Source organism: Oncorhynchus nerka, linkage group LG17 (genome assembly GCF_034236695.1).
Source record: "Oncorhynchus nerka isolate Pitt River linkage group LG17, Oner_Uvic_2.0, whole genome shotgun sequence".
NCBI lineage: Eukaryota > Metazoa > Chordata > Actinopteri > Salmoniformes > Salmonidae > Oncorhynchus > Oncorhynchus nerka.
This window is the reverse complement of record NC_088412.1, coordinates 35,174,960-35,187,222: the sequence shown is the minus strand read 5'-3', so window position 1 is coordinate 35,187,222 and position 12,263 is coordinate 35,174,960. Positions and strand designations below refer to the sequence as shown.

The following is a 12,263-nucleotide window of genomic DNA, read 5'->3' as shown; positions in this document are numbered from 1 at the left end:
CGTGTCAAGAATAGAAGCTTAAAATAAATATAGAAATTGTTATTACAATGAATGTCTAGCAATAGTAGGAGTAATAAGAAGAGTGACATGAAGTAGACCAATACATTGAAGTAGACCATTGACATGTATTAAAAGCTATGGAAGAAGTTGCTCAGCACTGCAAGTTGTGCTGTGATTATATCATTCTGTATGGGAGCTGCTACCTTCATGCAGTGGAACGAAGCTGAGGGACAACATCGAAATTAATGTGTAATCAAAACTCACAGAACCATATACTTTATTTATTTGACCTTTATTTTAACTAGGTAAGTCAGTTAAGAACAAATTCTTATTTTCAATGACGGCCTAAGAACAATGGGTTAACTGCCTGTTCAGGGGCAGAACGACAGATTTGTACCTTGTCAGCTTGAACTGACCAAGAACCCGATGGTATCCAGACCCCTTGTTACTAGTCCAACGCTCTAACCACTAGGCTACCCTGCCGCCAATTGATATAATGATGATACTGTCATTATATCAGTTGTGTTAGCAATAGTATCAATATCAATGATATATGAGAGCCTAATAAGACACGTTCATCTGCCCTACTTGTCCATCGCCAATAACTTTACAACATAAATCATTCACAATAAGTAATACAGGTAGATGTTATCAAAATACAATACCAACAAAGCTATAATTGGAACAGTTTTCATACAATGAACACAAAGCTTACAGCCATGGATATTTAAGCTAAATGTTAATGGTTGAATAAGAAGAGTGACATGAAGTAGACCAATACATTGAAGTAGACCATTGACATGTATTAAAAGCTATGGAAGAAGTTGCTCAGCACTGCATGTTGCGCTGTGATTATATCATTCTGTATGGGAGTTGCTACCTTCATGCAGTGGAACGAAGCTGAGGGACAACATCGAAATTGTTCTGATGATGTCCATACAGAGGCCTGGCTATCTGTGGGTTAACTTTATTTATTTGTTTATTTGGATCCCCATTAGCTTTTGTAAAAGCAGCAGCTTCTCTTCCTGGGGTCCACAAAAAACACAAAACATGACAAGTAACAAAACACTGATACATTGATAGACAAGAAAAGTCATACAAATAAAAAATATGATGATATGCAAACAATGCAAATTAAAAATAATACAAACAACACAACAAAGAAATACAACAACAAAAAATTGTGTGTGTGTGTGTCCCCTCGTAGTTTTGTTGTTTGCTTGAGTAATTGGAGATGGAAGGGAGTTCCATGCGATCATGGCTCTGTATAAAACTGACTACTGCCGTGAACTCATGTGGACTTGGGGACTGTGAAGAAACCACTGGTGGCATGTCTTGTGTGATATGTATGGGTGTCTGAGCTGAATCTTATTTTATTATGCAGGTAATCTGGAATTTGTATCACAGTCATATCTATCATAAAAACTACAAGAGAAGCAGTTCTTCTCTCGTCAATCCTCAACCAAGAAAGACTAGCATGCGTGTTGTTGATGTTAGTTCTGTATGTGCAGTTAAGGGCAAGGAACCAGATCTTCTTCTAGGATTGTTTTCCTGTGCTTAGCTCCAGCCCTTTACAATTACAAGTATACCCATAACATGATGCAGCCACCACAATGCTTGAAAATATGGAGACTGGTACTCAGTAATGTGTTATATTGGATTTTCCCCAAACATAACACTTTGTATCCAGGACACTTTGTATCAAGGACAAAAATGTTATTGCTTTGCCATATTTTTGCAGTTTTACTGTAGTGCCTTGTTGAAAACAAGATGCATGTTTTGGAAAATGTTTTATTCTGTACAGGCTTCCTTATTTTCCCTCTGTCAATTAAGTTAATATTGTGTAGTAACTACATGTTATTGATCCATCCTCAGTTTATTCTATCACTGCCATTAAACTCTGTAACTGTTTTAAAGTCACCATTGGCCTCATGGTAAAATCCCTGAGCAGTTTCCTTCCTCTCCGGCAACTGAGTTAGGAAGGACGCCTGTATCTTTGTAGTGATTGGGTGTATTGATACACCATCCAAAGTGTAATTCATAACTTCACCCTGCTCAAACGGATATTTAATGACTGTTTTTTGGCCAATAGGAGCCTTTCTTTGCGAGGCATTGGACAAACTTCCTGGTCTTTGTGGTTGAATCTGTGTTTAAAATTCACTGCTCGACTGAGGGACCTTACAGACAATTGTGTGGGGTACAGAGATGAGGTAGTCTTAACAAAATCATGTTAAACATTATTATTGCACACAGAGTGAGTCCATGCAACTTATTATATGACTTGTTAAGCACATTTTTACCCCTGAACTTATTTAGGCTTGCCATAGCAAAGGGGTTGAATACTTACTGACTCAAGACATTTCAGCTTTTCATTTTTAATTAGATTTCTTTGTTGAAAAACATAATTCCACTTTGACATTATGGAGTATTGTGTGTAGGTCAATGACAAAAAATCTATGTTATCCACTTTAAATGCAGGCTATAACACAACAAAATGTGGAAAATGTCAAAGGGTGTGAATATTTTCTGAAGGCACTGTAGCAAATAGCAGTGGCAATACAGTCTGCTACCATTCTCAATAGTTTCCCATCAAGGTTGTCTATCCCCAATGGGTTTTTTTATTACTGATTGATAACCATAGTTTTTCCACCTCTCCCACACTAAATTGACCATTAAAAACAGCAATCCTTCTCTTTCATTATTAGATCTTTTATACAAAAATATGATGTTTCACTGTTAATTGTTGTCATTTCACTTCAGAGTTTTTCCACTTAACTAGTGAAATAGTCATTGAAATGACTGGCAATATTGAAAGGTTTTCTGCCCACGACATCAATTAAGGTACTCCAAAGTATTTTTCCATTGTGTTTTCTGTCATTTATCTTTTTTTGGTAATATAATTTCTTCTTTTTGTTAAGTTTACAGTATGTCAACCAATCAGCTGAGCAGCCTGACTTGTTTGCCACCTCTTTTGCATTATTTATTTGAACCATAACAATTTTTCAATTCATCATCAATCCATCGGGCTCTAACAGTTCTCACAGTTCGTTTCTTAACTGGTGCATGCTTGTCAACAATTGGAATTAACAATTAATAAATGACTTTAGGCCCAACCTTTGGCTTTCCTTGTTATTGCCACAATGTTATGGTCACTACAGCCAACGGAAACTGATATTGCCTTGGAGCAAAGCTCTGCAGCATTAGTGAAGATATGACCAATACAAATGGATGTTACAGATCCAACACTATTAGTATGCACTCTAGTTGGTTTAGTGACAACCTGAGTCATATTACAGGCACAGTCACAAGCTTCCTCTTGAGAAGACAGCTAGTTGCTAACCAGTCAATGTTCAGGTCACCCAGAAAGTGGGATAGGGATGGATAGAGAGGTAGTTCCTCATTGTTTTTCCCTGTGTTTTGAATCAAAACATCACCTGGTCATGACTTCATCGGCAGGTTAACAGAGGGCAAGTGAGCTACACCTCAGCAGTGCACAAACTAGCCTAAGGTAAAGCAATGGTAGAAAAACATAAACACCAGTCATGTGAAAGGAGCTTTTAACACCAATCCAGACATAGTTATATCCATTCATAAACTATAATCTAATTTAACACTCAGTTTGAGGAAGCATTATTGGCGTACATGCATGACTTAGCTTTGAGCCCTTGATGAAAGCCAGACAGGGGGGAAACAGGGAGCTGACCAGAGTGAAATGCCTAAATCTCAGTTTGAATCATTTGACTCTTGTTAGAGCTCAGGAAGATATTACATGGAAAGAAAGTAGACCCTCACAAAACAATGGAAAATCAGGAGAAAGAGGATGATATTTCGTCCTGAAAATCACATCTCTGATCGTTTTCTTCTCTCCCTCTCCAAGCATACCCTAGTCTGAAAGACAAGCAATTTGTGATACTTGTTGAAATAGTTCTCTTGAACAACGGACAGAAAAAAATCTAAATCCACCCACTCATAACAATGTTTTCTCTTCAAGACAACCTACTCTTTCCCTCACAGATTATGACAGAGTGTTTTAATTGTCAATGTTTCTCTCTTTCTATCTCTGTCTATGCACCACCGCTCTCAGAACAGCCTCTCATCCCTCCCCTTTTCTCCAGAGCACTGAGTTGGGTGGTGGTGGTGGGCAACGGGGACAGATCCTGGATCAGTTTGGAATAGAGGAACCTTCTGTATGAGTCTTTCTCCATCAAAGTGAAGATTTTCTGCTGGGCGTTGTCGAAACAGAATGGGCCGGCATTAGACAGGTTCTGTCTGGTCTCCTCTCGCGTTGCTGAGTCCAAGTTCACCTGAGAGGGGGAGGGAAAAGGAGAAATATAAGTAATGAAATACAACATGGATACTGTATCAATAAAAGGTGCCATAAAAAGCCCTATAAAAATCCAAAACGGCAATCATAAAGGAACAACCACAGGTGCTTTTAGAAAGGGAGGAATCGTTAGAGGAAAAAGAGGATACATCAACAGGATGTATGAAGTGTTTTCAGAATCCATGTCAAAGGCACTCATGCAGGAATATTAAAAGCTTTTATATTAATGGAGAAAACTGATGTATGGAAAGAGTGAGAGTGTACTATGACTCCAACAGAGTCATAGTGTGTAACACAGAATACTGCCTTTGAATGAAACCATTTTGGGGTAGCAGAGATTACCAAGGGAAAGTTTAAGCCAATTTTTATTCCCATTTTACCTCGTTAAGAGCGTCTGCCGCGATGTACTGGTCATAGATCTGTTTGGCTTTACCTGCCATATTTTTGGGGGCTGACATTTTGTATTCCTCACAAGCTTTCCAGAACTCCATGTTCTCCTGACTGAACTCTGCCTTCAGGAAGGTAGTGAACACCGTACGGCCAGCTGATAGACAGACAAAGAGAGAGAGAGAAAGAGGATACATTAGTCAGGTGCTGGGTTTTACGATTTATATGAAGCTACACACTATTATGCTCCTAATGAAATGCTCCTAAAGAGAGAAACAGAGAGCATCCCTCTGAAGGGAGTCATGGAGGAAGCTATGGAATGTTGGAGGTCAAGGCCAGGATGGTTCTCAGGAGGCCGTTGCTCCTACTCCGTGTCCCCACAGAAAGCCTGACACCACAGGGGCCATCAGCTAGCTAGCTAGCTAAGACTCACACTAGAGCAGCAGGCCCTCAGGGGCCACCCAGCATTGCCTCCAGACACGTAGCACATGACCAGAGCATGAGAACACAGCCGAAGAGCCATGTAAAGTCCCCAACAACCCACAGCCAGCCAAGTACCCTACAGCCCACACAGGCGTCATGGTAGTCTCTTAAACAGAGAGACAGGGGTCAGAGAGACAAGGGAGAGAGATATATGAATGTCACTCAAGTTAGAGTGATTGAAAACATGTAGTCCTGTATTGTGGTGTAACACTAGTGTTATGGGTTGGTAATAGGTAGTGGCAGAGTTTTGACAAATATTTAGGAGTTCTATACAAGGGGCAGCAGAGAGCTTCATTCAAATGCTTTTTTTACAACTTCTTAATTAATAAAACCACCATCCCATTATCGAAGGTGTTTTCACATTTGAGCGCATTTGAGCAAGATAGACTCCCCGATTCTGTATTAGTAGGGCGGTAGGTAGTCTAGTGGTTAAGAACGTTGGGCCAGTACCCAAAAGGTTGCTGGTTCGAATTCCCGAACTGATTAGGTGAAAAATCTGTCAATGTACCCTTGAGCACTTAACCTTAATTCCTCCTGTACATCGCTCTGGATAAAGGTGTCTTCGACATTACTAAAATGTTAGTGTATGTCCATAAGATGTCTCCTTTTGATTTGTGACAAACTCACCTTCACTATTCATCAGGTTGTTGAAGGACAGTTTCCATTTCTCCACATCAGCAGGTGAAACTCTAAAACCAGAGAAAGGGCATAATCAGTATATTGGGATTAACAATAATATTTTCAATATTTCGGGCCTCCCGAGTGGCGCAACAATCTAAGGCACTGCATCACAGTGCTAGCTGCGTCACTACAGATCCTGGTTCAATCCCAGGCTGGGTCGCAGCCGGCCGTGACCAGGAGACCCATGAGGCGTCGCACAATTGGCCCAGCGTCATCTGGGTTAGGGGAGGGTTTTGCCAGCCGGGTTGTCCCATCGTGCTCTAACTCCTGTGGCAGACGGTGACATGGTGATCAGGTATACTGTGTTTCCTCCGACACATTGGTGCGGCTGGCTTCCGGGTTAAGTGAGCATTGTGTCAAGAAGCAGTGCACCTCACCTGAGTCCGTACGGGAGTTGATGGGACAAGACTAACTACCAATTGGATATCACGAAATTAATGGGTTTTGTTGTAAAACGCTATATATTGATTGTTTAGCTGGAATGAAATGTTTATATTCTGTATTTGATGGTGATATGTGGATGTCTCACCTAGCTATCTTTTAAGATGAATGCACTAACTGTAAGTCACTCTGGAAAAGAGCATCTGCTAAAATACTAAAATCTCAAATGTAAATATTTTCAAATAGATCTCATAAAATCGAATTGATTCATTTAAAAAAAAGTTGTAATAATGATGTCACAAATGTATAATTTGTACAGTTCTTTATAAAAAATAAAGTTCTTCATTTGACTGTGTAAAACCTAGCAGCACTACTTATTCCTCCTGAGAGTGAGGCGGATATATAGAATTTTGCAACAAAATATTATTATTTGTCTCTCTGAAATGAAACTATCAAGTGATAGATTTCAAACAAATACGTGTCTGTCATTGAACAATGAATCTCATAATTAAATGGTGAAATAACACACCAATCTCTTTTATAAGTTCTTTAAAGAATAAACGCTAATTTACCAACATTTCGGAAAATGTAATGAAACTCTTCAATTACTTTCACATAAATTTCGAAGTAAATCTTTAAAGACAATTAGTTGAATACTGGAATGTATTTGGAAATACACTTGGAAATTACTGTCATGTATTTTAAAATACTAAAATACAAAACTGCCATACATTTGACCCAGGTATTTTAAAATAGTATTTGGAATAAGAATTTGAAAGTAGGCTACTTAGAGGAAATTAATGGAAAATACTTTCAAATACTTCCAATATAATTAGTTGATTCTGGCCACATTATTGAAAAGAATCAAATACACAGAAAATGATTATTTAAAAACACATAATCAAATTTTTCTACGGCTGGCCATGCTTTCCACCTGGCTACTCCTACCCCGGTCAACAGCACTGCACCCCCAACAGCAACTCGCCCAAGCCTTCTCCATTTCTCCTTCTCCCAAATCCATTCAGCTGATGTTCTGAAAGAGCTGCAAAATCTGGACCCCTACAAATCAGCCGGGCTAGACAATCTGGACCCTTTCTTTCTAAAATTATCTGCCGAAATTGTTGCCACCCCTATTACTAGCCTGTTCAACCTCTCTTTCGTGTCGTCTGAGATTCCCAAAGATTGGAAAGCAGCTGCGGTCATCCCCCTCTTCAAAGGGGGGGACACTCTTGACCCAAACTGCTACAGACCTATATCTATCCTACCATGCCTTTCTAAGGTCTTCGAAAGCCAAGTCAACAAACAGATTACCGACCATTTCGAATCTCACCATACCTTCTCTGCTATGCAATCTGGTTTCAGAGCTGGTCATGGGTGCACCTCAGCCACGCTCAAGGTCCTAAACGATATCTTAACCGCCATCGATAAGAAACATTACTGTGCAGCCGTATTCATTGATCTGGCCAAGGCTTTCGACTCTGTCAATCACCACATCCTCATCGGCAGACTCGACAGCCTTGGTTTCTCAAATGATTGCCTCGCCTGGTTCACTAACTACTTCTCTGATAGAGTTCAGTGTGTCAAATCGGAAGGTCTGCTGTCCGGACCTCTGGCAGTCTCTATGGGGGTGCCACAGGGTTCAATTCTTGGACCGACTCTCTTCTCTGTATACATCAATGAGGTCGCTCTTGCTGCTGGTGAGTCTCTGATCCACCTCTACGCAGACGACACCATTCTGTATACTTCCGGCCCTTCTTTTGACACTGTGTTAACAACCCTCCAGGCAAGCTTCAATGTCAAACAACTCTCCTTCCGTGGCCTCCAATTGCTCTTAAATACAAGTAAAACTAAATGCATGCTCTTCAACCGATCGCTACCTGCACCTGCCCGCCTGTCCAACATCACTACTCTGGACGGCTCTGACTTATAATACGTGGACAACTACAAATACTTAGGTGTCTGGTTAGACTGTAAACTCTCCTTCCAGACCCATATCAAACATCTCCAATCCAAAGTTAAATCTAGAATTGGCTTCCTATTTCGCAACAAAGCATCCTTCACTCATGCTGCCAAACATACCCTTGTAAAACTGACCATACTACCAATCCTCGACTTTGGCGATGTCATTTACAAAATAGCCTCCAATACCCTACTCAACAAATTGGATGCAGTCTATCACAGTGCAATCCGTTTTGTCACCAAAGCCCCATATACTACCCACCATTGCGACCTGTACGCTCTCGTTGGCTGGCCCTCGCTTCATACTCGTCGCCAAACCCACTGGCTCCATGTCATCTACAAGACCCTGCTAGGTAAAGTCCCCCCTTATCTCAGCTCGCTGGTCACCATAGCATCTCCCACCTGTAGCACACGCTCCAGCAGGTATATCTCTCTAGTCACCCCCAAAACCAATTCTTTCTTTGGCCGCCTCTCCTTCCAGTTCTCTGCTGCCAATGACTGGAACGAACTACAAAAATCTATGAAACTGGAAACACTTATCTCCCTCACTAGCTTTAAGCACCAACTGTCAGAGCAGCTCACAGATTACTGCACCTGTACATAGCCCACCTATAATTTAGCCCAAACAACTACCTCTTTCCCAACTGTATTTAATTTATTTATTTATTTTGCTCCTTTGCACCCCATTATTTGTATTTCTACTTTGCACATTCTTCCATTGCAAAACTACCATTCCAGTGTTTTACTTGCTATATTGTATTTACTTTGCCACCATGGCCTTTTTTGCCTTTACCTCCCTTCTCACCTCATTTGCTCACATTGTATATAGACTTGTTTATACTGTTTTATTGACTGTATGTTTGTTTTACTCCATGTGTAACTCTGTGTCGTTGTATCTGTCGAACTGCTTTGCTTTATCTTGGCCAGGTCGCAATTGTAAATGAGAACTTGTTCTCAACTTGCCTACCTGGTTAAATAAAGGTGAAATAAAATGAAATAAATAAATAAAATACACATGTATTTGAACCCAGGTCGGATTTCATTTCAGTACATCTATTGTGTGTTGATATCCCACAGTTCTTGACCTGCAAATTGCTAACGGCCTATATTTTAATGATACAAGCAGATGTCATATCTATCATCTTACATAATGCTCTTTACAACAGGACATAAGCTACTGTGTTTTCCATGAGCATCAACCATACCGTATACACCTCTTTGAGTTAATGAGTAACCAAGCACACTAAAACATGTCAATTAAGTATTAAAAGTACAATTTACAGTTTTTGTCCTTAAGTACATCATTTCACACTAGCTGCAATCAGATTATCAAAGTTTATTAACATTACTGCAGTGGTGGAAAAAGTACCCAATTGTCATACTTGAGTAAAAGTATAGATACCTTAAAAGTATAGATACCTTAATAGAAAGTTACTCAAGTAAAAGTGAAAGTCACCCAGTAAAATATTATTTCAGGAAAAGTCTAAAAGTATTTGGTTCTAAATATACTTAAGTATCAAAAGTACATTTAATTGCTCAAATAAACTTAAGTATCAAAAATAAAAGTAAAACTATAAATCATTTCAAATTCCTTATATTAAGCAAAGCAGACGGCAACATTTTCTTGTTATTTAAATTTACGAACGATGCATTTGTATTTAGTGAGTCTGCCAGATCAGAGGCAGTAGGGATGACCACGTGTTATCTTGATAAGTGCATGAATTGGAGAATTGTCCTGTCCTGCTAAGCATTCATCATGTAACGAGTACTTTTGGGTGTAAATGTATGGAATAAAAAATGTATGAAATAAAAAGTACATTATTTTATTTAGGAATGTAGTGAAGTAAAAGTAAGTTCCCCCCAAAAAATGGTAAAGTACAGAAACCCCCCAAAACACCTTAAGTAATACTAAATAATAAACTATTTTTACTTAGTACTTTACGCCACTGCATTACTGTAAATTGTGAAGATAGTTAAGGGGTTGCATTTATTTGTTTTCACTCCAAGCACACAAACTAGATTAGTCCTAATGAAAGGAAAGGTCAGGCTGGATATATATAACTAGTTTAGGAACAGCAGATGTTCCCTAGGGGGAGGACTCCAACACAGCAAATCAACCTGCATTAAAGTTCTTTACCTACGTGCACACTGGTTATTGCCTTGAGAGTATCATTCCCCATGGTGTAATAAATGAATTTAATACAACCTGAATGCTGTTTTATCTATGATATCTGGTATGTTGTTCAATATTATGTATGATGATTAGAATCAAGTGTTTGTTTGCTGCTCTCATACAACAGGTCTCCCTTGTCTCAATGTCCTTTATAAATAAATGATATATCAATCAACACATTCAAGGTTAAAAGGTTTCAGTATTCACAATATCCACTGTGATTATTATTATTATCTGACCCTGCTGGTCATCTATGAACGTTTGAACATCTTGGCCATGTTCTGTTATAATCTCCACCCGGCACAGCCAGAAGAGGACTGGCCACCCCTCAGAGTCTGGTTCCTCTCTAGGTTTCTTTCTAGGTTCTGGCCTTCTACATCTGCATTGCTTGCTGTTTGTGGTTTTAGGCTGGGTTTCTGTACAGCACTTTCTGACATCGGCTTATGTAAAAAGGGCATTATAAATACATTTGATTGATTGATTATTCTCCTGTACACTCACCTCTTGGCAATGTTGGTCTTCTCTTTTATCTGTTCCTTGTCTGGTGGAACCTCAGGCTTATGGAGCAGAAATCCAATCTTGTGCTTGATGTCTTTGGCACTAAGGGAGGAGAAGTAGAGTGGGTAGTGTTAGGCTACAGAATGTAGAAATATCAAATTATTATTATTATAGCAGAACCAAGATGCCTGACACGCAAGGCTTGTATTCAACATACACTACTGTTTGAAAATCTCCCATTACAGTACAGATACATCATTTATTTGTTAGGATTTCACATGTATTACATGTATGTTACTAGTGATCTAAAACAACATAATAACAACCTCAAACAACTAAAATACCCATCTTACCTTTTCATACAGGTTGCAGGCAGTGTTGCTAATCCCTTACACATGTTGCCTCTTTGCTAAATCCAAATCAAGGAGAATGATTTGCAGTGGTTTTGAGCGCAGAGGAAAAGGTTGTAATATTATGACTGGTAGTCCTCTCAGTAAGTCAGTAGTACGCTCTGTCTTAGTGAAGCCTCCTCCCACAGTTGGGGTTTTATACAGCTACAGTGCTTAAACGCTGACGAAGAGCCAATCACAGCCCTCACTGGGCTAAGTATGCTCTCTTAATTTTCTCAGAGGAGAAATGATATGAGCAGGGAGAAGAGCACAGAAGTGGGTAACAAAACTCAGCTTCCTTTGATCTACATGCATGTTAATCAGAAACACACACTTACTTCCTGTGTACATGTTTAGTCGGCATATGTAGGCATTTAACCTCTGCAAGACTGCCCAGAACAGAGCAGCCTGTGCAGGAAATGTAATGCAGTGCAAATAGTATGTGGCTGATTGTTGTACATTTTTGTCTGATGGCATCAGTCAGAATTGAGAGAACTGTTTGCTTGTGTTGGTTAAAGTTACTCCTCAGGTTGAAATACCCAGACCTGTGCAATTGAATTGTGAGTGTGTATGTGTGTAAAAGTGTGTGTGTGTGTGTGTGTGTGTGTGTGTGTGTGTGTGTGTGTGTGTGTGTGTGTGTGTGTGTGTGTGTGTGTGTGTGTGTGTGTGTGTGTGTGTGTGTGTGTGTGTGGTCTTTCAAAATCACCCCTGGGCAATATACAACAATGTACAACAATCAGTCACATACCATTTTCATTGAATTTAAATTTCCTGCGCAGACTGCTCTACTCTGGGCAGCCATCCAGAGGTTAAATGCCTACATATGCCGGCTAAACATGTACTCAGAAGTATGTGTGTGTTTCTGCTAACCTGCATGTAGATCAAAGGAAGCTGAGTTTGGGAGCTTGATGACAGGAGAGGGTGTGGGAACATTCTGGGAATATGGAGTTTGAGATGGGAGGAGTTGACGATGATGTCAATGCCATTT

The 12,263-nt window shown here is 39.7% G+C and overlaps 1 protein-coding gene across 1 annotated transcript; it reads right to left on the bottom strand.

The window, feature by feature from the left end:
• Positions 1-276: 276 nt before the first annotated feature.
• LOC115145161 (regulator of G-protein signaling 4-like) lies at positions 277-11,519 on the bottom strand. Its single transcript, XM_029686487.2, has 5 exons — positions 11,240-11,519; positions 10,890-10,988; positions 5,822-5,883; positions 4,705-4,868; positions 277-4,304 (listed from the first exon to the last, which is right to left on the bottom strand). The coding sequence occupies exons 1-5, from the start codon at positions 11,281-11,283 to the stop codon at positions 4,065-4,067; spliced, it is 609 nt and encodes a 202-aa protein (XP_029542347.1). The 5' UTR covers positions 11,284-11,519; the 3' UTR covers positions 277-4,064.
• Positions 11,520-12,263: the final 744 nt, after the last annotated feature.

Excerpts from the sequence above, each read along its gene's own strand:
- LOC115145161 (XM_029686487.2), bottom strand. The coding sequence starts at position 11,283 with ATGTGTAAGGGATTAGCAACACTGCCTGCAACCTGTATGAAAAG. Across the intron at positions 5,884-10,889 it reads AAGACCAACATTGCCAAGAG|AGTTTCACCTGCTGATGTGG; the intron begins GTGAGTGTACAG and ends CTCTGGTTTTAG. Across the intron at positions 4,869-5,821 it reads CAACCTGATGAATAGTGAAG|CTGGCCGTACGGTGTTCACT; the intron begins GTGAGTTTGTCA and ends TCTGTCTATCAG.